Here is a 22866-nt window from a genome sequence, read left to right as displayed (position 1 = left end):
TTCCACTTGTAGTCTTGTTTAAGTTTTACCTGAAGATGTTTTCTGATTTCTGCAAGTTTCTTAATGTAATTTCCAGAATAAGTTAATAATCCTAAAAATCTTCTTAATTGATCTTTAGCCTTGATTTCACTAGGAAAATCGTGAATTTTCTTAAGTATATGCTGTTGTAAACAATGTTTTCCATCTTCTATTTGCAATCCTAAATAATTTATTTTTGTTTTAAACAATTGTGCTTTCTTTTCAAAAAGTATAATTCCATCTTTATGACAAATATCTAATACTGTCATGAGGTCTTTATAATGTTGATCTAGTGTTTTTGAATAAATTAATATGTCATCTATATAAACACAACAAAAATCTACATATGATTTAAAAGCTTCATCCATATATCTTTGAAAGATACCTGGTGCTTGTTTAAGTCCGAAAGGTAATACAGTCCATTGATACTGTCCTTTTGGACAACTGAATAATATAAGTAATTGTCTTTGTGGTTCTAGATGAATTGCTAGAATCCTGATTTACAATCTAAACTGGAGAAATATTTCATTCTTCCTATATAAGATAGTAAATCATTCTTGTTTGGGATGTAATATCCATCCATAATTGTTGCATTATTTATTTTTCGATAATCAATTACCATTCTTTTCTTATCAGTGTCTTTCTTACTGACATAAAAGGCTGGTGAAGAGCGTGGACTCTTGCTTGGGATGATTATCTTAAGTTTTAGTAATTTTTGAACCTCTTTTTCGAATATGTTTACATCATCCATGTTGCATCTTCTTGGTGCTTCACGGATTGTGATATTAGGGTCTTTAAGTTTTATTGAAGCAATGAATTGTTTTCTTTTCTTAATTTTTTCCTGAGGATTTTCAGAACAAATATCATGAAATTTCTTCATGATTTCTTTTTCATGATTAATTGTTAAAATATTTTTTATTTTTAGTTCTATTGGATTTGTATTTTGTTTATGAAAATTCTTTGTAAATCCTTCATTTCCTACACGAAATGTTGTTCGTATTTTAGGAATATAAATCATTGATGATCCTTTGTTTAAAGTTATGTGATTTTCAAATTGTGTAAAAGGAAGATATTCTCTTAAAAAGTTATTTCCTATTATAATGGCCCTGTTTGGTTTCAAAAGCCATGGTAAAAAAGCACTTTTTTAAGTGTTTTTCATTTAATAAAGTGTTTGGTTGACCAGAAAAGTGCTTAAATAAGCATTTTTTTAAGTCAAAATTAGAGCTTTTTCAAAAGCAAAAAATTATAGCTTAAAAAAGTGCTTTTTTAAAAAAATGTCTACCAAATCCAAACGGGAATGTCCATTCCTGATTCTATTTGGTATATAATGGGTATTACAAATTTTGTTTCCTCAATTTCTATTTTTAATTTTTCTGCTACTGTATCAAGCATGATTATTGATCCATCTTCTATTCGAACTTTTAATCCTTTATCATATTTCTTCCAATAATGATTTGGAAGTATATGTTTGCTTCCTAAACACATACTTGCTCCTGTATCAACATAAGCATGTATATGATATGGTTTATGTTCTTTGATTTTAATTTGAATTTATATATATACTATTTGGATTGGTTTTGTTTTTATTATTATCCATTCTCTCTTTTTTTTTTTTAAAGAATAAGGGTATAATTGGTATTTATAAACAAAAGTTTCTTTCTCCAGGGAGTTGAAATTAAGTTTTATTTATGTAGGGATTTATAAATAAGTTATAAATTAGTTTAAGGAGTGATTGACAATTAACCCATAAAAAAACTAAAAAAGGCCCCCCCGGGTCCTACGCTAAATCCGACCCTGTATATATATACGTGTGTGTGTGTTTTATTGTTTACGAGTGCATGTTATAACAATAATAAATAAAATAAATAGGTAAAAAATGTGTATAACGGGAAAGTCGTGCTTTTAACCGCTGAGAAAAACAAGATAACTGCCATAGAGGGAAATGGAGAAAGTGTAACATAGTACTGTTAATATGAGGGTGGAAGATAAATTAACTATTGATGTGAATATATATAATTCTAATTTTTCAATTTCATAAAAATGCAATTCGTATTTGAAAGGGAAAATTACATTAATATTTGATTTTGTAATTTTCATTTTTTTCACTTTAACAATAAGTGCATTTTTAGTTCTATTTTACTTACATTTTTTTCCATTTTTGAGCATTTTATGATAAATTTTCATTAATAGTCTGTGACTTGCATGTTTATTTTCATTTTTTAACTTTTTGACCGAAGTTGATCTTGTTTGTTGGTTAAAAAAAAGGACAAAAAAAACATACAATTTATAAGATTAAAAAAATATACAAATTACGTAATTAAAAATAAAAATTTACTATAACATGATAATTAAAAATGAAAATTTACTATAACATGATATATATATATATATATATATATATATATATACGAGTTATATAATTAACAAAACTAAAAATATAAATTCATCGTAAATGAAAGTTAAAAAAGTGTCCGTCTTTTGTGATAGAAACTCAAGGATGTTTAATTATCTCTGAGACGGATAAATCATACTCGTATTTATAATAAAAAGTAATTTTTTTGATATAAAAAAATATTTTTTTATGAGTTACCCAAATTGAAAATAAATTTTAAAAAATTGACCCGCATGATCGTTTCACGAGAATTTGTGTGTTTGAAAAAAAGTTTGACTATAAGGGGCCGGCCGTGTCAACCATGAAGGGCAGACCAACGGTGAGTCAGTCGGCCATTACGTGAATCCTTTAAAAACGTGTTGCGCCTTTTCTTTGTCGCGTCTCTATTTTAGGCAGGAGAAAAGCACTCTTTGTTATTTCTTACTTTCTACCCATTTACGCCTTCTAGAAATTTAGTTTGTCAACATATATTTGTAAACGTAGTCAAGTTGGGAGATATAATATGTAATCAAGCTAAGGTTTTTAGATGTATTGATTCTGTGATGAATATTACAACTTTGAAGGGTAGTAATATATGATTATTTAAATACGAAATATTATGATCAATAAAAAGATATTAGGATCAAAAACTAGTATATTTTTTTTATCATGATCTTATCAGTCAATTCATGGTCTTAGTCCACTGATTAGAGCATTTGTCGATTCTAGTATTTTTTTTGGGAAAGTTGTAATGTGGTGCCTAAATCCGATAACGTGTCATCGGAAATCTCTAACGTGATAATTGTTATTGCAGACGTAGCATCAAACACGTTAATACTTTAGTGAAAATTGATTAAAATTTAAAGAAAGTCCAAATGTGAAGACAATTAATTAGTTTATTGATAGAAACACTGAAAATGAAAAACGTACAAATTATCGAACAAAATATATAATTTTCTTGTATATCTTAATAAATTCAACAATTCACCCTCATTTGTAATTATTATTTTATAGGGGTCACTGATTTCCTACCGAATGCGAATTTAATAATTGGGTTTAGCTAATAAACAATCATTTACTTATCATGATTCATGACGACGTGATGAGCATCCTTTATGAAGTACTCGCATGCACAAGTAAATTTAAAAAATTAACACTTGCAATATTAATATATATAAATATATATATATAAATATATATATATATATATATATATATATATGCCAAAAGTTATAATAAAACCCATTTATATATTTCATTAAAAGGTTTAAAAATAATCATATGTACATCTGGTAAACGTAATAATTAACATAGTTTATAGAATATATAGATAATATAATAATAGATGTTACATATTTTTGACATATTTATAAAATTAAATTATTAGAGCATTTTCAATAATATAAGGAAAGTGAGCGAAACTGATAACTTGATCGCATGATGATGTCAACGTTGATAACTTAATTGTATGTTCATATAGTGTTGTGGTGATCTTGAAGTGTTGATGTTAAAATATTATTCTTTTATTCCATAAAATAATTGTTCTAAAAAATTAAAAAAAATGCACATAAATAATTCTAAAAAATGCACATAAATATGACAAATGACTCGTTAGCACGTGTTTCACCTGCATTTGGGGTGTTATTTCTGTCGGCCCAAAGGAAAACAAAAAAACAAAAAAAAAAAGTCTTTTTTTTCCAAATGCATGCACTTTTCTTTCTGTTTTGCAAAGTCCATGTTAAAAATTTTTTGGGATAATTATTTTTGTGATTTTGATTTTTTATATAGAGTAAAATCTTTATAAATTAATTTTTGGTATTTTGACATTTATTAATTATAGAGGTGTTATATAATTGATAGATTAATACATTATTATTTTGAAGAATATTTTTAAGTACTCAAAGAACAAAGATTTAATCACATAAAAAATAATTGTGTTTTCATATCATATTTCTTGAATTAATAGAAAAATAAAATTCATTGTACAAATATATATTTATAAAAACAAGTAAATGATATTAATTTTTAAAATTAGTTAAAAATATTTATTGTATTGATTAATCGAATAAAAATTATTGGTTAATCCAATAAATGTGTAACATGAATACGTATACGGTTGACTTGCATATATGGTTCAAATTTCAATGAGAAAAAATAGAGATGAAATTTAGCTAATTTAAATTTCAAGAAAATCCTAATAATAATATGATAATATTTTATTAATATATCTTGATTATGTTGGTAATTTTAGATAATTATTAATTTATGGTATTGATGAGACCATATAATACTTATATAGTAGTATTCCACAAATTTATTATCTTATTAATTTATCGATATTATTAATTTAGCATACTGGCCCAAGTCGGGACCGAGAAAAATTATTGTCGGGTATTATTTATAGAAGTTTTACGGTATTTTCAACTTTCAATCTTAATCTATTATAATAAGTAAAACAATAAATAGAAGGAAAAACTGCAAATTCAGTCCTTTATATTTGTCATTTTGCGATTTTGGTCCTTTATGTTTTCATATTTCAGTTTTAGTCCTGCATGTTTCGATTTTTTTCCTTTTTATTCGAAAATGCTTACGTGGCACTATACAAGTCAGCTCCACATCAGCACTGCATTGGTGCCACATCAGCGCCACATCAAAAAAAGGACTAAAATTGCCAAAAAAATAAAGATAGGGGACTAAAACTAAAATCTGAAAATATAAAGGACCAAAATCGCAAAGTGACAAACATATACAGGACTAAAGAAACAATTTTCCCTTAATAGAATACCCAAAGTTAATACTAAATAATGGAAAATGCTACATGTACACATTGAGTTACACGTTAGGTTACACGATGCACATGAAATTACAAAATTATCCCTCTATTTTATTTGAAAAAATTCTTTCCAAAATAAATTAAGGATATTTATGTAATTTCAAGTGCAGCGTGTTACCCAACGTATAACTCTCCGTGTACATGTAGCATCACCCTTAAATAATGTCCCGTGTTTCATTCGTTTGAATTTAAATAAAAATTTCCAAGGTATGGAATCTAAATATATAAAAAGTGCTAAGGCAGAATCGAATTTGAGTCGAGTGCGAAAGAATAGAAAAACTCAATCACCAGACCAAAAGTACATATTTTATCTTGGGAGGCCAAACAATTTCCCCTACTATATATATATACTGAAACAAAAAATATCATATATATATATAATAATAAGGTTTTTAAAAAAATTTCGGGGCCTGCATTAATTCCACCACTGTATGTGCTTTATAAATATTTACAAACAAGCAAGGACTTCAGAATACAGATTAATCTAGACTATACATACATATATATACATATAATCTAATTATGATATATAGTTTAGAAAATGAAGAAACAAGGTATGAATATAATGTTATGAATAATACGGATTTGTTTATGCTAGCAAATGGGCAGTGCCCATGTGCTTCATTCAACTGTCCATGTTTTTTTGGATTTAATTTGATCTCATTTCAAATGCGATCAATTCAAATCCAAAAAAATATGGACCGTTGGATCCCCATTCGGGCACTACCCGAATGAGGTAGCATAGACAAAACCGAATAATACATGTACATATATACCGTGCAAATATATATGTGCATGCATGTTCTGCTATTTGTACGCGATGCTTGATCTCTGACTTGAATCTGTATGTCACGCCATAAAATCTGGAAATAGCTGTGCAGAAAAGGGATTATTTCTGTTCTGAAAATCAAGAATATTCTCATACCCCATACTGCTGCCACTCTCAAGAATCCTTTTTGGGAATTCGAAGGTCGAATTCGAGGGGAGATTGTGTTGGTGTTGGCTCAATTCTGGTGACCAATCATGTGAAGTTGCAGAAGGAGGCAGTGCGAGAGTGAGGGACACTCCGTTTCCATTGAAACGTCCTGTGGCCTTTTGCTCTGTACTTGTTAATATGTTTGGTGAATAATAGTACTTATCCTGATCAGTATCAGCGTCAATATCTTTTCTTGATTTTTTGGGATCCATTTGATGAGACGTCGGATTGTTTTCCATGTTCAGCGAACGGATGAGTTCCGCGAAGCTCGTTCCACCTGTGGAAGGATATTGGATCATTATTTGGTCATGTTTCTTGGATTGGAAGGCGTTGATTCGATCGATCTTCGGTATTACTGTTGTAGTGCTGTTGTGTTGTGGACCATTTTGTGGGATAACTAATAATCTCTGTCGTCCTAATATTTCTTGGTCAGTTTTTTTGGAATTTCCTGTAGTGGTTTCCTGATCATGAGAGTGAATCTTCATTTCTTCCAGGTACATCTCCTCCACCATGGGTTTCCAGAGGCGAACACGAGCATTTATGAACCAGTTCGACACCTACATTAATGCTCGCGTCAGATAACAAACTCAAAGCTAGTGGGATATTTATATTACTATTATTACTAGCGACAATGGCACAACGTCTGTGCATAAAAAATTTTTGCTCATGAAAAAAATGGAGAATGAAACTTTTTTTCTTTGAGAAAATAAAAATCAAGTTTATCAATTTATGAAAATGAAATCGGTAACTGCATAAAACTTATAAGCAAAGTGATGACAAATTAAAAAGTTGAAAATGAAAAGCTAAGGGTATTTTTGGAACCAAAAAAAGGTTCACCAAAAATAGTTTTTAAAAGGGACTCACCCTTTATTAGTAGTATAGATAACACATGTTCACAAATATTAATTATCAGTACTCCAATATCTGAAACATGAGACAGAAAAGCTAATTAAGATAACAATGATGATTTCGTCAATTTCTTGAGTGTGATTTGGAAACGCCATCTGATATTCATTTATTTAGTTAACCAATTAATTATATATGTTACTAATTTGATATATATTTTACTTGCGTTTTTCTAACAATTGTATAAGTTCATTAGCTCTATCTTTTACTCAAATGCTCCAGTTTATATATATATATATATATATATATATATATATATATATATATTTGATATTATGAGTACTCATGATGTGCACTTTTGTGTGTACCGCTGACATGTCATCCTTTACATTCAATAAGTGAACGCCATATCAGCAGGTGCACACATAAGTGCACATGATAGGTGCTCACCATATCAAAATTATATATATATATATAACGAGATTTGAATGAGAAAATTGCAATTTTTGTTTTTTTAATTTGGTATGTTTTATATTTTAGTCCAATAACTTATCAAATTTTGGTTTTATCAATAACTTGATTTTTTTTAAATCTTTTTTTTTTTCAAGCCAATTAAACGAATACTACGTCCGTCTCGATTATGGTAGGTTAGATCCTACCCTATGGGGTAGATGACAATCATTGGTTGATTCAAATCATATGGGTCCCACTGAATTATATGGATCCCACATGATTTGAACAAATAAGATACATACACATGTCTCATGGGGGTAATACCCAGGGGCTAGGTTGAAATTTTCCCCCGATTATATAGTCAACTAAATCATTTTTTAATCATTGGGAAAATAAATTATGTGTACACTTCTTATTTTATCCCTATTTAATGCATTAAAAAAATGATTTCATACTTTTCAAGGTGTAGTTAATAAGTGTATATTAGTAAAAAAAAAACGTAAAAAACTATTACTAACTATGTTGTATGTTTATTGAGACTAAAAAAAAACTGTGGTCTATATAATCGAGACAAATGTAATAAATATAATATTAGTTATACACCATTCTCTCATGCTCATATGAGAGGAATAAGGTAGTATTTGGAAAAGTTTCTAAGAATCATTTCTCAGCTTTTACTTAACAAAATTTTGAAATTTTGTGAAATTTTGTTAAGGAAAAGCTTATAAGTACTTCATAGAAGCTATCTCAAACACTACCCAAAGCGTATATTATAGATATTAAAATCAATCTAAGACCTTTCCAAAAAAAATCAATCTAAGCAAAAAATAAAAGGAAAAAAGTTGAGAAATTACAACACTCAATATTTCAAAATAAAGAAAAAAAAAAAGCTTCTTGTTTTCCTTTATTTTTGCTTAGTTAGATTTTAATATATGTAGTATAGGTTTTATTCTCGCTTCATACACCATGTAACGGATAATCGATGTAAAATAAACAAATATTTGTTGTATTTAGTGATTTCGAGATGGAAAAAAAATACTTTAAAAAATAATTTTAAGTTTAATTAGATGAAAATAATATTGTGATAAGTTCAAGATTGAAATCCAAAACAAAATAAGGCAATGTTTGAGAAAGCTTATAAAAAACACTTTTGATGAGCTTATTCTTCACATAATTTTGAAACTAATTCACTGCACAAAAACAATTTTAACTCATTTGTACTCACGCAGTCGTACTTCTCGATCACCTCTAAGTGACAAGGCCATGCCATTGGATGTGACAGAACAGTCACTAGTGTGGTCCGAAGGTTTACCCAGTGCGCACCGAAAGTAACGGTTGCGCGCAGATTCTCACGTCACAAAAAAAAAAATTCACCTATGTATAATCCTTTTTGAAAATTGATTTTTGATCATGCATGTTTGTCATTTTACAATTTCGATCCTATATAATTTTAGATTTCAGTTTTATTCCGCTATTTTTGTTTTTTTTTTTTTGGCAATTTTAGTCATTTGTTCGATGTGTCGCTGATGTGGCAACAATGCAGTGCTGACGTGGTGTATAGTATCACGTAAGTATTTTCGAATAAAATGGACTAAAATTGCCAAAAATGAAAACACGCGGGACTAAAACTAAAATATGAAATCATAGAAATCGAAATCGCAAACTGTCATTATACGTGACCAAAATTGCAGTTTTTCATAATTCAAAAACAAAAAATTGCGCATGAATACTTACTTTCCTGAACGTTCATAAACTTATTTTCCCTAAACGGCTTCTCCTTTCATGTGGAACTTCATTTGTTTTTTCAAAGAAACATTTCATGTTTATCATGTGAATACAAAGCCATAACAAATTATACCTGATTCCTGCTCAGCCCCGTCTGCTTAGCCATCATATTTTTATCCAAATCCTTTGGGTACCTGCATGCAGTTCATCAGAAACAAATCCAAAATCAACAAAAAAAAAAAAAAACCCCTTTATATATTAATCATGCAACACTTTACAAAAGAACTTACGGGTGAAGAAAATGCTCGAAAAGCCAAGCTCGAAGAACCGATACGGCTCTTTCGGGTAATCCCCTCGGAGTCCTCCAGGCACTTTGCTGTCTGAAACGATGGATGGAAAATTCAAGTCTCGACCCTTCGTCTTCGTTTCCGACGTCCTGTTCGCGTAGGCTGTTCTTTAAGACACTTATTTGGGAAGAAATCGCATCTTTAAGACACCGGAATTGCTTCGAGATTGTCCTGGAGGCAAGCTGAGTATATCTTTTCGATGATCCTATCCCCGCTGTCTGCTCGAATAATGCCACGATCATATGCATCTGCTGCTGGTAATTCCTGTATCTTTGCTCCACCTTTTAATCAAGAAACATCGACGGATCTCGTAATGATCAAGGTATAAATGTGGCTCTGAATTATAAGGCGCTGTGTTGTTAATTAATCTAGTTGGCAGGAAATTAAATTTATAGGGTCGCAAGGGTTAATGAGATCGGCTAAATGTAGTATCCAAATAATTCATCTAATGGTTCATATTTCAACACATAGTGTAATTAATATTATAGATTTGATATGAGAAATCATTGAGTCATATTAAGATAATATCCTTAAGATAGATTGAACTCTACCAATAACAAAAACTATTAAGGGCCTTAAATGGCCGGGGGAGGAGTCAACCGAATCAATTAAATTTTGCATGCATGCTTAATTGGAGATTTTATTTTTGCACAATAACAATTTTAATTATGTTATTGTTTTACCTGAACATGGACCCATCCATGTACCCAAGAAAATGAAGCTCCTACTTGTAAAGCCATAAAGGCGAAAGGAGATATTTCGTCTTTATTTTTTTGGTGTAATGTTATAAAAGAAATCTAGACATGTTTTTATTTAAGTAATTAAGGACCTGGAGTTTGATTTCCTTAGAATTTAAGATTAATTAAAGCAACAAAATCATGATTAGTGAAATGCGCTTCTTATCTAGCCTGCAGACTGCAGTACTTTATATCAAACTAAGATTTTAAAAAAAAATGAGATAATTTATTTGTTGGAGAATCCCTAGCTAGGAATAATTTCTGAATTTATTTCTTGAATACCATATATTTGATTAAAGAAACATATTTGGCCAAGAAAATTGATGAAACGCAAAAACTTTTGTAAAACTATTTTACGAGTTAATTTTATAAGATGAATCTCTTATACGATCCAACTCAAGAAAAATATTATATTCTACGCAAAAATGTTATTTTTTATTTTACATATGGAACGAGTGAACTTCTTTAACTGATAAATATGTGTGATAATGTATGAATACATTGTATAATTACATGAGACCTAACCAAGATATATAAGACTGGTCTTGTATGTTACTTTAATTGGCACTAGTACTCTGATTGGTCAAAATTACTATAACAATTAGTTAGGTTTATAATTTTGCAAATTTAGTCCAACTATTGTTGGAACGCTTGCATGATAACTGATAGCATTTAAGTAGTGTTTAGAAGAGCTTTTTAAAAGCACTTTTTAAAAGCACTTTTCAACTTTTTCGTTAACAAAAATTTGAAATAATTTTTTAAAATTATATTAACGAAAAGCTGAGAATTGCTTCCTAGAAGCTCTCCCAAACACTATTTTAATGTCGAAGACATTTTCAACTGCGGGCAACTGAAAATTCATATGAAAAACAGACTCATGAATGTGTAGCAACGACTAAACAATTTGACGAATCAGAGTACCAAAACCTAGTCAACTTTTACAAAACCAATTAATCAAGATTTAATTTCAACTAATCACCGGACAAATCATAGGTTATCAACTACTCCACAAATCTTCACTAAGTGGGTCGGTTCATCCCAACAAGAAAGCAACTTTTACTAATGCAAAGGGTGATGGCCCCTTGAGTACGAAAATCAATAAAATTTAATGTGTTTTTAACTTTTTAGAAACCATGCATTAACTTCCAGGCCCTATTTGATATAAAGGTAGTGTTTGATAGGGCTTTTAACAAACATTTTTCAGTTTTTCATTTATAAAAATTTGAATTTTTTTGTAAAATAAAAATTGAGAAATATTTTCTAAAAATTCTCCAAAAACTATATATGTGTGTAAGCAAACAAAGCAAAAAAAAGGTACCTCATGTAGCATGGCCACCAGTTTAGCTTTCTTCATCTGAATATCCTGCCTTTGAGCCGTTGTACGTTTCTCAGCTCCACCGTCTTCCCCCGCGCCATTAATCGATGATTCGATTATCTTGGCCTTATCTTTCGATCTAACTAACATTCCATCATGAACCGAAACGCCTTCTCCAACATTTGCAACCTCATCTAAAATCTGTTGAGCAGCCTTGAGGTACTTGGAACCCATAACTTTACCCGGCTTGCTTTCGACTCCGCTAGAAGTTCTTGGCAAGACCATCTCGATTGAGGATTGGCCCATGAAATTTTGGTAGTTTAGAAGCGACTTATTCGAGCCTGTTTGGTCGGATGAAAGGCTTAAAGACAAGCATTTGGGTACCGTCGGTAAGGACATGTTTGGATCATTAACTGAGCGCCACGAGTTATGGTCGAAACTTGGGATTATCGTTTGATATTCATGAGGATAATGAGACAGTACTGGGAATCCCACAAACTGCTGAGCTTGGGGGAGTGGCGCGTGGGAGTCGAGCGCGCGCACGGCGGAATTCAAGAAAACGACGTTTGTGTGTGGCTGCTGTATATTATTAGGGTTCAACAGATAAAGTGTTTGAAGGTCATCGGTGGCTTGTATTGGCGAGCCACCATTATGGTACATAGCTGCGATGTTAGAAACAATCAAAAAAACGTGGTGCTTTTCATATTTATATTATATTATTATTATTTAATTTTCTGATTCACCAATGATAACGCTTCACTTCTCTTTTTCAAGAACTTACTGCACGAAAACCAATTATTGGTTCCCGTAAGCAAGAACCCTGTTGCACGAATCTGTTCGATCCTGAAATAAAACATAATTAACACACGGGATAAAAGAAATTACAGACGAACATGAATCCATGCAAAAACTGGAAGATGCCAAAATTACTGTATATATCTATGCATTATTGGTCTGCAGAAGCAATCAATGATTGATCAGAAGAAAAACAAGATCGATCGATCGGGAGATGGAAAACGACAGAATTCTTTCTTTTTTTTTTCAAACAAGTAAAGAAGAAATTAGATGGAATATGAGAAGCAAATGAAGATGTGGGCGAATAAATTGTATGATCATGGGAACTCACATGTATGTTATTAATAATAATGGATCTCTTCTCTTGTCAGGCTCAGCTAATTCTGCTCCAAACTCATTTCTCTTTCTTGAAATTGGATTTCAGAACACAGAATGAATACCATGACAGGAGGTGGGGTATCCTGTAAAATAACGTACTCCGTCGGTTGTTTATAATTTTCAAGATATTGATAATTTTGTTTTCATTATATATATATTATATTATAATGTTTTGATCGTTGAATATAAATATCCATTAAATAGGTTGGTTGGCATATAACTTATGAAAAGGACGGAAGATTATAAATTAATCACAAAAATTCTTAAGATTAGAGCGCTCAATATGGGTCGGCGGGGTGGGCCAATCTTCAACCCATCAAAACCCGCATGTTGGTGGAGCGGGCCGGCCCATCATTTAGGCGGGTTGGAAAATTATCAACCCAAGTACCCAACCCGTCTATTTGGTGGTGCGGGACGGGCCGACCCGTCAATTTTTAGTTATATTTGACGGATTGGGGCGGGTTGGCCCGCAACCCATTTAGGCGGGTTGAAAATTTGTCAACCCAACCCACCTTTATAGAAGGGTGGGACGGCCCAACCCAGTGGGCTCAACCCATTTTGACAACTCTACTGGAGATCAGATACTCTCACCGAGTTAATTTTATGAAACAGATCTACTATTCGATCCATTAATTTATTAAAATATATTATTTTTTATATGTCATTAGTATTACCTTTCACCTTATATATACATTAGATCGACTTGTCTCACAGATAAATATTTGTGAGATTGTCATACAGGAGACATATCAACATACTTTTTTTTTTTTGTTTCAGCAACTTATTCTAGTTTGGGTTTTGGGAAAACTGCAATTTTGGTCATGTATGTTTGTCACTTTGCAATTTCGGTCCTTTATGTTTTTATATTTCTGTTTTAGTCCTACATGTTTCGATTTTTGACAATTTCAGTCATTTTTCTTCGAAAATGCTTACGTGAAACTATACACGTCAGCTTCACATTAGCACTACATTAATGTCACATCAGCGTCACATCGAAAAAATGACTAAAATTGCCAAAAAAATAAAGATAGCGGACTAAAACTGAAATCTAAAAATATAGAGGACCGAAATCGCAAAGTGATAAACATACAGGACCAAAAAAATAATTTTCCTTTAGGTTTTTGGTTCTCACTAAGTATTCAAAGTTTTGCTAATGTGACGTTAGAAAATGCTGATATGTCACTAGAAGTTACCTATGTGGAGCTAAAAATTGTTGATGTGTCCAGAACTACGTCATCCGTTAATGGACCAAAATCTAAAATATAGCTGAAAATTAAAAGTTAATTAATTGAAAGGAAAGTTAATAGATTAAATCTAAATTTAGAAATGTTAGTATAATTATAAAAAAAATAATTTTTACAATTAATACTAAAAAGTGGATGGTTGATTAAAATTTTGAAACATGAAAAATATTTTTAGTATCGTTTGGTTTGAGTGATAAGATAAATAATATAAAGATAAATAATTTAATGAAATAAAAAATAAATAAAAAATAATAGTTAATATAGTATTTGATTTTATTGATAGATTATAGTTTGTTTGATTTGATTAATTATATTTTATATGAAAATGAAAAATTACAATTTTATCATTTTAACAATTACTAAATAATAAATAATATTATTTATAATGGATAATATAGTAATTTAAATTCAATTATTTGATTGATGTAAGATAAATAATTAATGATTTGATTAATGTAAGATTATAAATAACTAATAAATAACATTTTTTTGTGAAAAATAATAGGAAAAATTGCTTTTTTGGTCCTGTATGTTTATCACTTTGCGATTTCAGTTTTTTATATTTTAAGATTTCAGTTTTAGTTCGTTATCTTTATTTTTTGATAATTTTATTTCTTTTTTGACGTGGCGCTGACGTGGCACCAATTCAGTGCTGATGTGGAACTGACGTGTACAGTGCACGTAAGCATTTTAGAATAAAAATGACCGAAATTGCCGAAAATCGGAACATATAGGACTAAAACTGAAATATGAAAACATGGATAACCAAAATCGCAAAGTGACAAACATACAAGACCAAATTTGCAGTTTTCCCAAAATAATAATAATTTGGATTGTATTCATAATGTGAGTCAAGTTGGATCACAGTAGACATTTCATTCTCATAAAATTGACTCATTAAATGTTCTCACATGAATTTGAATTTTGTAGGGAAAAAAATATCTTGCCCCATATTATACCGATATTGTCAATAAGGGCATCCGCATTAGTACTCATTAATCCCCATTATTCCATCTTTCACCTCCTCAAAAAATGTGGGATCCACATGGCACATACTCATTACATTAACATATTTTCATTATTAATACACACTTACATTCATTTAATATCAACACTCATTAATAATTTTATACACTCATGACATTTATATATATATATATATATGGTATATAACGTGATTAATATATATGAATTTTTGAGCTGGCAGATTAATAATTTATGCACCCACATTAATGCATGAACATTAATTGGTGTTATTAATCACCAAATAATGCATCAATGTAGATTCTCTGATAACATGAGGGGTAATTACTTAAATTTACTTTTCATCCTAGTGACATCATTATTTTAGTACACTTTTAACGAGGCTAACATAAAACACCATTATGAGTAAAGAATTTGTTCTATATTGATGAAACATTGACCGACAAAGAGTTGGTTCCATTTCATGCATTTAAATCCATGACTTCCAAGCGCAATCTATAATAACAAATACATCGATTTCTTTGAACAAATCCATTTTTTAAATCGTCAACTAATTAACTATTTTTTAATCATATGATGGATTATAATTAATATATTTCAATATACAGTCATTTCGATTCATTCAAATAAAATTTAAAATCTCTCATCGAAATTTAACCTAAATAAGAATAAAAATTAGTAGGTTTCGTAGAGTTTATTATAGATCACTATATGATGCGATTATCATAAAATGGATTTTCGGATAGTGGGTAAGAGCCCGGGGGATGAATGAACAAGCTTTCTCGTCTTCTTAGAGATGAAGCATACACGCCAGAAAACAAGAAAACTCGACAGTGGGGCGTCAGAAGGGTTTTTGGCGTCGCCACTCCGATGCTTAAGTCATGCTAAGATGTATGGAGTGCGCTTAGGAATTTTGGGAGAGTGAGTGTGTGCGATACAATGGTGATAGATGATAATGAACGTACCTTGGCCAGGCTCGGGAACTTGGTATTTATACCTGTCGGGCTCCCATGATCATCGGGCGCTTAGGGTCACCCTGGCCCCTTAGGACCACCCGGGTTCTGCTTCCTAAATGCCCGGCTTCCATACTTTACACAGGCTCCCATGATCATCGGGCGCTTAGGGTCACCCTGGCCCTTAGGACCACCCGGGTCTCTTGGGACCACCCGAGTTATCTTACCAGGATATCACCACACCTCCCAAAAATAGTCGGGCTAGAACCTGTTTCGCTGTCCCGAGAGATCAGCATTTATGTGGTTTTATCATCTTGGAGCCCGGTGATAGACAATCCTGACGTCAGCCCTAACCGCTTCGTAATGCGTGTGTCAGAGGTCTTGTCAGTGATCGCTTCAACTTCTTGAGCACGTTTCATGCATCTCCACCGTTTATTTCAAAATACACGGCCCAGATTGCTCGTTTCCTAAAGGTATTTAATCCTTGTCCCCCTTCATTCTATCCCTCATTGTGCAGCCAAAATTCTCTGAACTGCAGCCTCCATCATGGCATCCATCCGCTCATGGATGGCTGCTAGCTCAAGACGGGAACTTTCAGGTTCATAGACGATGGTCATATCTACGCCTTAGACTCACTTCCACAGACGGCTCCAATGATGCGATTATCATGAAATGGATTCTCGGGTAGTGGGTAAGAGCCTGGGTGATGAATGAACAAGCTTTCTCGTCTTCTTGGAGATGAAGCCTACACGCCAAAAAATAAGAAAACTCGTCAGTGGGGCGCCGGAAGGGTTTTCGGCGTCGCCACTCCGATGATTTAGTCAGGCTAAGATGTATGGAGTGGGCTTAGGAATTTTGAGAGAGTGAGTGTGTGCGATACAATGGTGATAGGTGATAATGAACGTACCTTGGCAGGCAATAACTTACTCATCACTTGTTAAGATGTAAGTTCAGTAAGTTAGCTAAGATGTTAGGATCAGTTGTTTATGTAAGCTCAGAAGTTCAGCAATAACCTACTCATCATCCCCTCTTGGGAGCTCGGCTTGACAGAATGGTGGATTCAGGAGTTCAGGAACAGCTCACTCACCACTCTCTTTATTACTCCTTATAGGGCAACAGTATAGTGCATTGGTGATGGCAGTTCAGCTCAGATTAAGCGTATCAATATTTCCTTGGTCTGACAAGATTTGGGTAAGATCTCAGCCTAGATATTCGGGAATTGTGATCCTGGGATTCTCGGGTTTTTTATAAGGAAGGTAAGCGCCAAATCCGGAGCCCTCTTCTATAAATATCAGGTTCACTTTCATTATTTGAATTCCAATTTCACTCGAGTGCACACACCACTCATTATATTTCGCTATCCTAGAATCTAACTTGAGCGTCGGAAAGGATACGTCGAAACACCTTTCGGTCCCTCTTAACACTCTTGCTCGTGATTTCAGGTCAGCATCAGCTCATCATAAGTTGGAGGAGTTTCGTTAGCTCGACTAATCAGCTCATCCAAGGAGATCACATTATTAATAAATATCAGTATCTAAGTCACGACATTCAATTAAAAAATACAAAATTGAAAAAATAAAATTGTAAGTTAATGAATTAAAATCGTACATTGACCAATATCAAGACCAAATTAATTTTTTTTTAAAAAAAACCTACAAATTACAAAATTTTCTTTTTTGAAAAAAGAGTACGTTTAATATATATATATATATATATATATATATATATATATATATATATATATATATATATATATATATATATATAACTTGGAAAAATTAAGTCCACATGATAGTAACCGACGAATTCTTTCAAGGTCAATGCAAGAACAAAACATGAGATGACAAGTGTGTTATAAATGAAATTAGCGAAATCAAATCACTATTTTCGTCGTTAGTTTAAACAAAGACGTGTCATTAGTTAACAAGAGCTTGAACGGATCTAATCTAATATAATCTAATTGTATTAAAAGCGGGTTAATTAAAGTTGATTTGAAAAGTATATATATATTTTCTTTGAAAAATGTTCGGAACAATAATGGATTTCACCTACTTAAGACATCTTTTTTTAATCATTTCTTAAGCACATTCATATGCTCCTTCTTTACAAGTCAATCTAACCCACAAATCAATCCATTTTTTCCGTCTTTCATTCATGAAATCTCATTGGTGGTTGGTTATATGCTTGATTTCTTTGAATATTATAGTTCAATAGTACAATAAAATTTGATTAGGTCTCTTGTGAGATGATCTCACGAATCTTTATATGTGAGATGAGTCAACATAACTCATATTTACAATAAAAAGTAATATTTTTGCCATAAAATATAATAAATTTTTCATGAATGACCCAAATAAAAGATCTGTATAAGGAAATTGACTCGTGAGACCGTCTCATAAGAGTTTCATAAGAGTTTATGTGTAAAATATTTCATATAAAATATTTTTCAATATACATTTAATTTAGTAAGTCAAGTGATATTTTTAATGTCTGTGTTTCCGATGGGTGCTTCTCCACGCGTGAAACAAGATTCTTTGTAGCTAGTGGGCTCCAGATTGGGCCAAATGTGTGGTCCCCGTACAAAAGCCCACGAGCTATTGGGCCCACTTGTCGAGTGTGGATTCAACCAATTCCTACGAGATCCAAGGTGGTAGGTCCCTACTTTTAAAAAATATAAATAAAATAAAATAAAAGCCAAAAAAATATGGAAAAAAAAAATGAAAGAAAGAAAGAAAAGAAAAGGTGGTAGGCCCCCGCCCCTGCATGGATTTTATTTGGTCGCGCAACGTTGAAATATTCACGTGTCACTTGTTCATGGGATAACATTTTTTATTTATTTATGAATACTTTTTTTTAACTAATTTATTTATGAATACTTTAAATACATAATATATAATCTAATCTAATTATTCTAAACTTATTTATGTGATGTAAACATACAAAAAATTTTGACTGGAGTGATGTATACAAAATAATGATTCCATTCTAATATCAAAATAATAATAATCTATACTGTATATAATAATTAAGCACCTTAGGGTGAACATCATCTTTTGTTTTCCAAAATTGCTCTTATTTGATATAGATATTACATTTTTATTTTATTTTTTTGTTAATTTTGATCTTGATAAATTTCACAACTTTTTATTACTGCTATTTGAATATTAATCAAATTAATTTAAAAAATATTATATAAGCACGCAACGCGTGCATCGACACACTAGTAATAATAATGATTCCATTCAGTATACTGTAATACATAATTTTGTTGGTGGATATAATTATGAAAGTTGAGGTGATAAATTTAAAGATAAGGCTTTATTTTTTTTTCCTATTTTAAATTATAATTATTATAAAATTTGAATTAAACATAAATAATGCAAAGATTTTGAATCTCATTATTTTACATAAAATGTGGCTAAAATAGAATAGAAACATACGTACAATTAATGAAATTTTCGATTATGTTATAAAGAAAATTCAATCTCATATATATAATAAAAATTTTGGTAAGATCATCCCAAGAATCAATTTTGTGAGATGGTTGACTTAGAATTGACGCATGTAAAATATTATTTTATGTTTAGAGTTTTAATATGATGAGCAACTACCATATATACTTATGTGTGCACCGGCTGATGAATCTCACTTGCACGTATAAATTTTTAGGAGCTTTGTAGAGGAGACGAGAAGTAAAAATGTCGGGGACCGATGAAAACGTGTCACCATGGCATTGGTTATTATCATAATAACGAGTATGCTTTAAGATATATTTGTTTTCTTTTAATAAGTTTCAGATTCATTTATAATCTGCGATTATTGAAAATAAATAAATAATTTAATTTTCCCTCAAATTATTAAATTTTGTTTTGATCAAATACAACTTTAATCAGACCGTTGTATCAATTCATAAAAACTCTCGTGAGACGGGTCCCCTATTTGATCCGATATATGAAAAATATTATTTTTATATCAAAATTATTATTTTCATTTTATATATATATTAAGTTAACTCATATCACAAATAAATATTTATAAGGTTGTCTCACATTACAGTGTCAAATAGGTCATCCAGACTAAATTAGGTGAAGTTGACTTGATATATTACCAAATTCATGAAGTCGCCTTAGAAAAATCTAATTTAAGTATCCTAAAAATATCTAATTTATAGCTTGATCAAAAGAAATTATTTGGTTGGATTTTTTTTCCCCATTTGAAGGACTTAATATTAGGTTGTTGGATTCTACTTGAATGAGTAGTGGGGCGTATACACTGCATTCAGTTTGATTGGCCCACTCTGAGACCCATTTTCACGGTGAGAAAAGAATTTAAGCCTACACAAGGTCATTTGTGGGCCAATTTAGAAAAGAAATGAAGCCCACAGAATTTGAGGTGGTACAGCCCTTGTTCCATGTTTGTACCTTATTTTTATTAGATGGGAAAATACTATAAATCCAAGATCGAATTATTTATATATGTTGTGAAAAAGTAAAAATTTATGATAAAAGGTAAAAACTTTAAAACTCAAAATATATCAAACTCTACACTTTATAATATTTTTCTCTCAACTCAATTGTGTTTTTCTACACAAATGGAGAGACCTATTTATAGATCTCATTTAGAGATTAGTCCAAATATTAATACATCATCATCTACATCATCACACACTAATTTTCCATATTTTACAACTCAATATTCAACATTCAACATTCAACTTTAAATAATAATAATAATAATAATAATAATAATAATAACATATTTTCAACACTTCCCCTTGTGATGATGATCGTGATATGATGATTGTCTTTATTACGTGTTTTTGTACTGCCTTGTTAAAAACCTTACTAGGAAAAACCCAGTGGGATAAAAACCATAGCAAGAAAAAAAGAGTGCAGCCACGTAAACTCCCCCTCATGTTAACACAAGTGATTCTTCACATATTCCGTAGATTGCGCATCCCAATGTTATATATATGATTTCTGAATATTGTCGTAGGAAGTGCCTTTGTGAAGAGATCTGATGAGTTCTCACTTGATTGAATGTAACAGATATCAATATCTTTGTTCTTCTCAAGTTCTTGAGTGTAGGCAAAGAACTTTGGGGGGGGGGGTATGTTTGGTTCTGTCACTTTTGATGTATCCTTCTTTCATTTGAGCAATACATGCAGCATTATCTTCATACAGCGTTAGAGGCTTCTTGTCTACTGATAATCCACAAGAAATTTGGATATATTGTGTCATTGATTTTAGCCAAACACATTCACGGCTTGCTTCATGTAGCGCAATAATCTCAGCATGATTTGATGAAGTTGTTACGAGTGTTTAATTTGTTTCTGTGAACGCCAAAAAATTGCAGTGCCTCCACGAGTAAATACATATCCGGTTTGGAAACGTGTCTTATGTGGATCAGATAAATATCCAGCATCAGCATAACCAATGATACTTTGATTGGTGTATTTTTAGTACAAAAGTCTCAAATATGTCGTTCCTCGTAGATAACGGAATATATGTTTAATTCCGTTTCAGTGCCTCTTTGTTGGATATGAACTGAATATTGCCAATAAATTTACAACAAAAGATATATCAGGTCTAGTGCAATTTTTAAGATACATAAGGTCACCAATGACACTTAGATATGGTACTTCTTGACCAAGAATAACTTCATAATCTTCACATGGACGGAATGGATCCTTTTTTATGTTTAATAATCTTACAACTATTGGAGTACTTAATGGATTTGATTTATCCATATTAAAACGTTTAAGGATCTTTTCTGTATAATTTGCTTGGTGAACAAAAATTTCACATTCTTTTTGTTCGATTTGCAAACCCAGACATTACTTGGTTTTTCTAAGATCCTTCATTTCGAATTCTTCCTTCAAGTACATCATAACTTCTTGAATTTATTTATTCGTTCCAATGATGTTTAAATCATCAACATATACAACAATAATTACACATCTGAATGTTGTTTTCTTGATGAAAACACAAGGGCATATTAGATCATTTACATATCCCTTTTTCATCAAGTGCTCACTTAACCGATTATATCACATTCGGCCGGATTGGTTCAACCCATATAATGATCTTTGCAATTTCACAGAATAAAATTCTCTGGGTTTTGAACTTTGTACTTCAGGCATCTTAAATCCTACAGGAATTTTCATGTATATATCACTATCAAGTGATCCGTATAAGTAAGCTGTAACAACATCCATAAGACACATTTCCAAATTTTCAGATACTGCCAAACTAATCAAATATCGAAACGTAATTGCATCCATAACAGGAGAATACGTTTCTTCATAATCAATTCCAGGCCTTTGAGAAAAACCTTGTTTAATAAGTCTAGCTTTATATCTGACTATTTCATTTTTCTCATTTTGCTTTCGAATAAAAAATCAGTTGTATCCAACAGATTTTACACCTTTAGGTGTGAGGACTATAGGTCCAAAAACATTACCTTTATTTAGCGAATCCAATTCAACCTGGATGACATCTTTTCATTTGGCCCAATCATGACGAGTTTTACATTCACCAAAAGATTTTGGTTCATGATCCTCATTTTCATTTATGATGTCACAAGCCACATTATAAGAAAATATCTCATCAATATCTTCTATGTCTTTTCGGTTCCATATTTTTCCAGTATTAATATAATTGATAGAGATTTCACGATTTTCGTCAGTTTGTGGTTCTGACAAAACATTTTCATCATCAGGTGTTTCTTCTAGAATACCATTTTTTATTTTATAATCATCGTGTTTCTCTATGTCTTTTTTTTCCGAGGATTTTTATCCTTGAAACCGACTGGCCTTCCACGCTTCAAGCGTTTTATGACATCATGAGTGTCTTCAATTCGTTTTTTTGAAATTTCAATTCGAGCAGGGCA

The 22866-nt window shown here is 31.2% G+C and overlaps 1 protein-coding gene across 4 annotated transcripts; it reads right to left on the bottom strand.

Annotated features, from left to right (window-relative positions):
- Positions 1 to 5647: 5647 nt before the first annotated feature.
- On the bottom strand, positions 5648 to 12883 carry LOC140881971 (BEL1-like homeodomain protein 1). 4 transcript variants are annotated; one of them, XM_073287670.1, is made up of 6 exons: positions 12748 to 12883; positions 12365 to 12464; positions 11625 to 12283; positions 9513 to 9850; positions 9356 to 9416; positions 5648 to 6755 (listed from the first exon to the last, which is right to left on the bottom strand). In XM_073287670.1, the coding sequence occupies exons 3-6, from the start codon at positions 12279 to 12281 to the stop codon at positions 6072 to 6074; spliced, it is 1740 nt and encodes a 579-aa protein (XP_073143771.1). In that variant the 5' UTR covers positions 12282 to 12283; positions 12365 to 12464; positions 12748 to 12883; the 3' UTR covers positions 5648 to 6071. The 4 variants fall into 4 exon arrangements, with proteins under 4 accessions (XP_073143771.1, XP_073143767.1, XP_073143770.1 ...); XM_073287666.1 differs by having other exon boundaries at positions 11625 to 12464; XM_073287669.1 differs by having other exon boundaries at positions 11625 to 12454; positions 12748 to 12795.
- Positions 12884 to 22866: the final 9983 nt, after the last annotated feature.

Source organism: Henckelia pumila, chromosome 2, assembly GCF_033568475.1.
Source record: "Henckelia pumila isolate YLH828 chromosome 2, ASM3356847v2, whole genome shotgun sequence".
NCBI lineage: Eukaryota > Viridiplantae > Streptophyta > Magnoliopsida > Lamiales > Gesneriaceae > Henckelia > Henckelia pumila.
The sequence above is the reverse complement of the archived record's forward strand: the minus strand, read 5'-3'. Positions and strand labels throughout refer to the sequence as shown.

Coding starts and splice junctions, on each gene's coding strand:
- LOC140881971 (XM_073287666.1), bottom strand. CDS start 12,281: ATGTACCATAATGGTGGCTCGCCAATACAAGCCACCGATGACCTTCAA. Junction 9,417..9,512: donor TTCGAGCATTTTCTTCACCC/GTAAGTTCTTTT, acceptor AACTGCATGCAG/GTACCCAAAGGATTTGGATA. Junction 6,756..9,355: donor CGGGGCTGAGCAGGAATCAG/GTATAATTTGTT, acceptor GCATTAATGTAG/GTGTCGAACTGGTTCATAAA.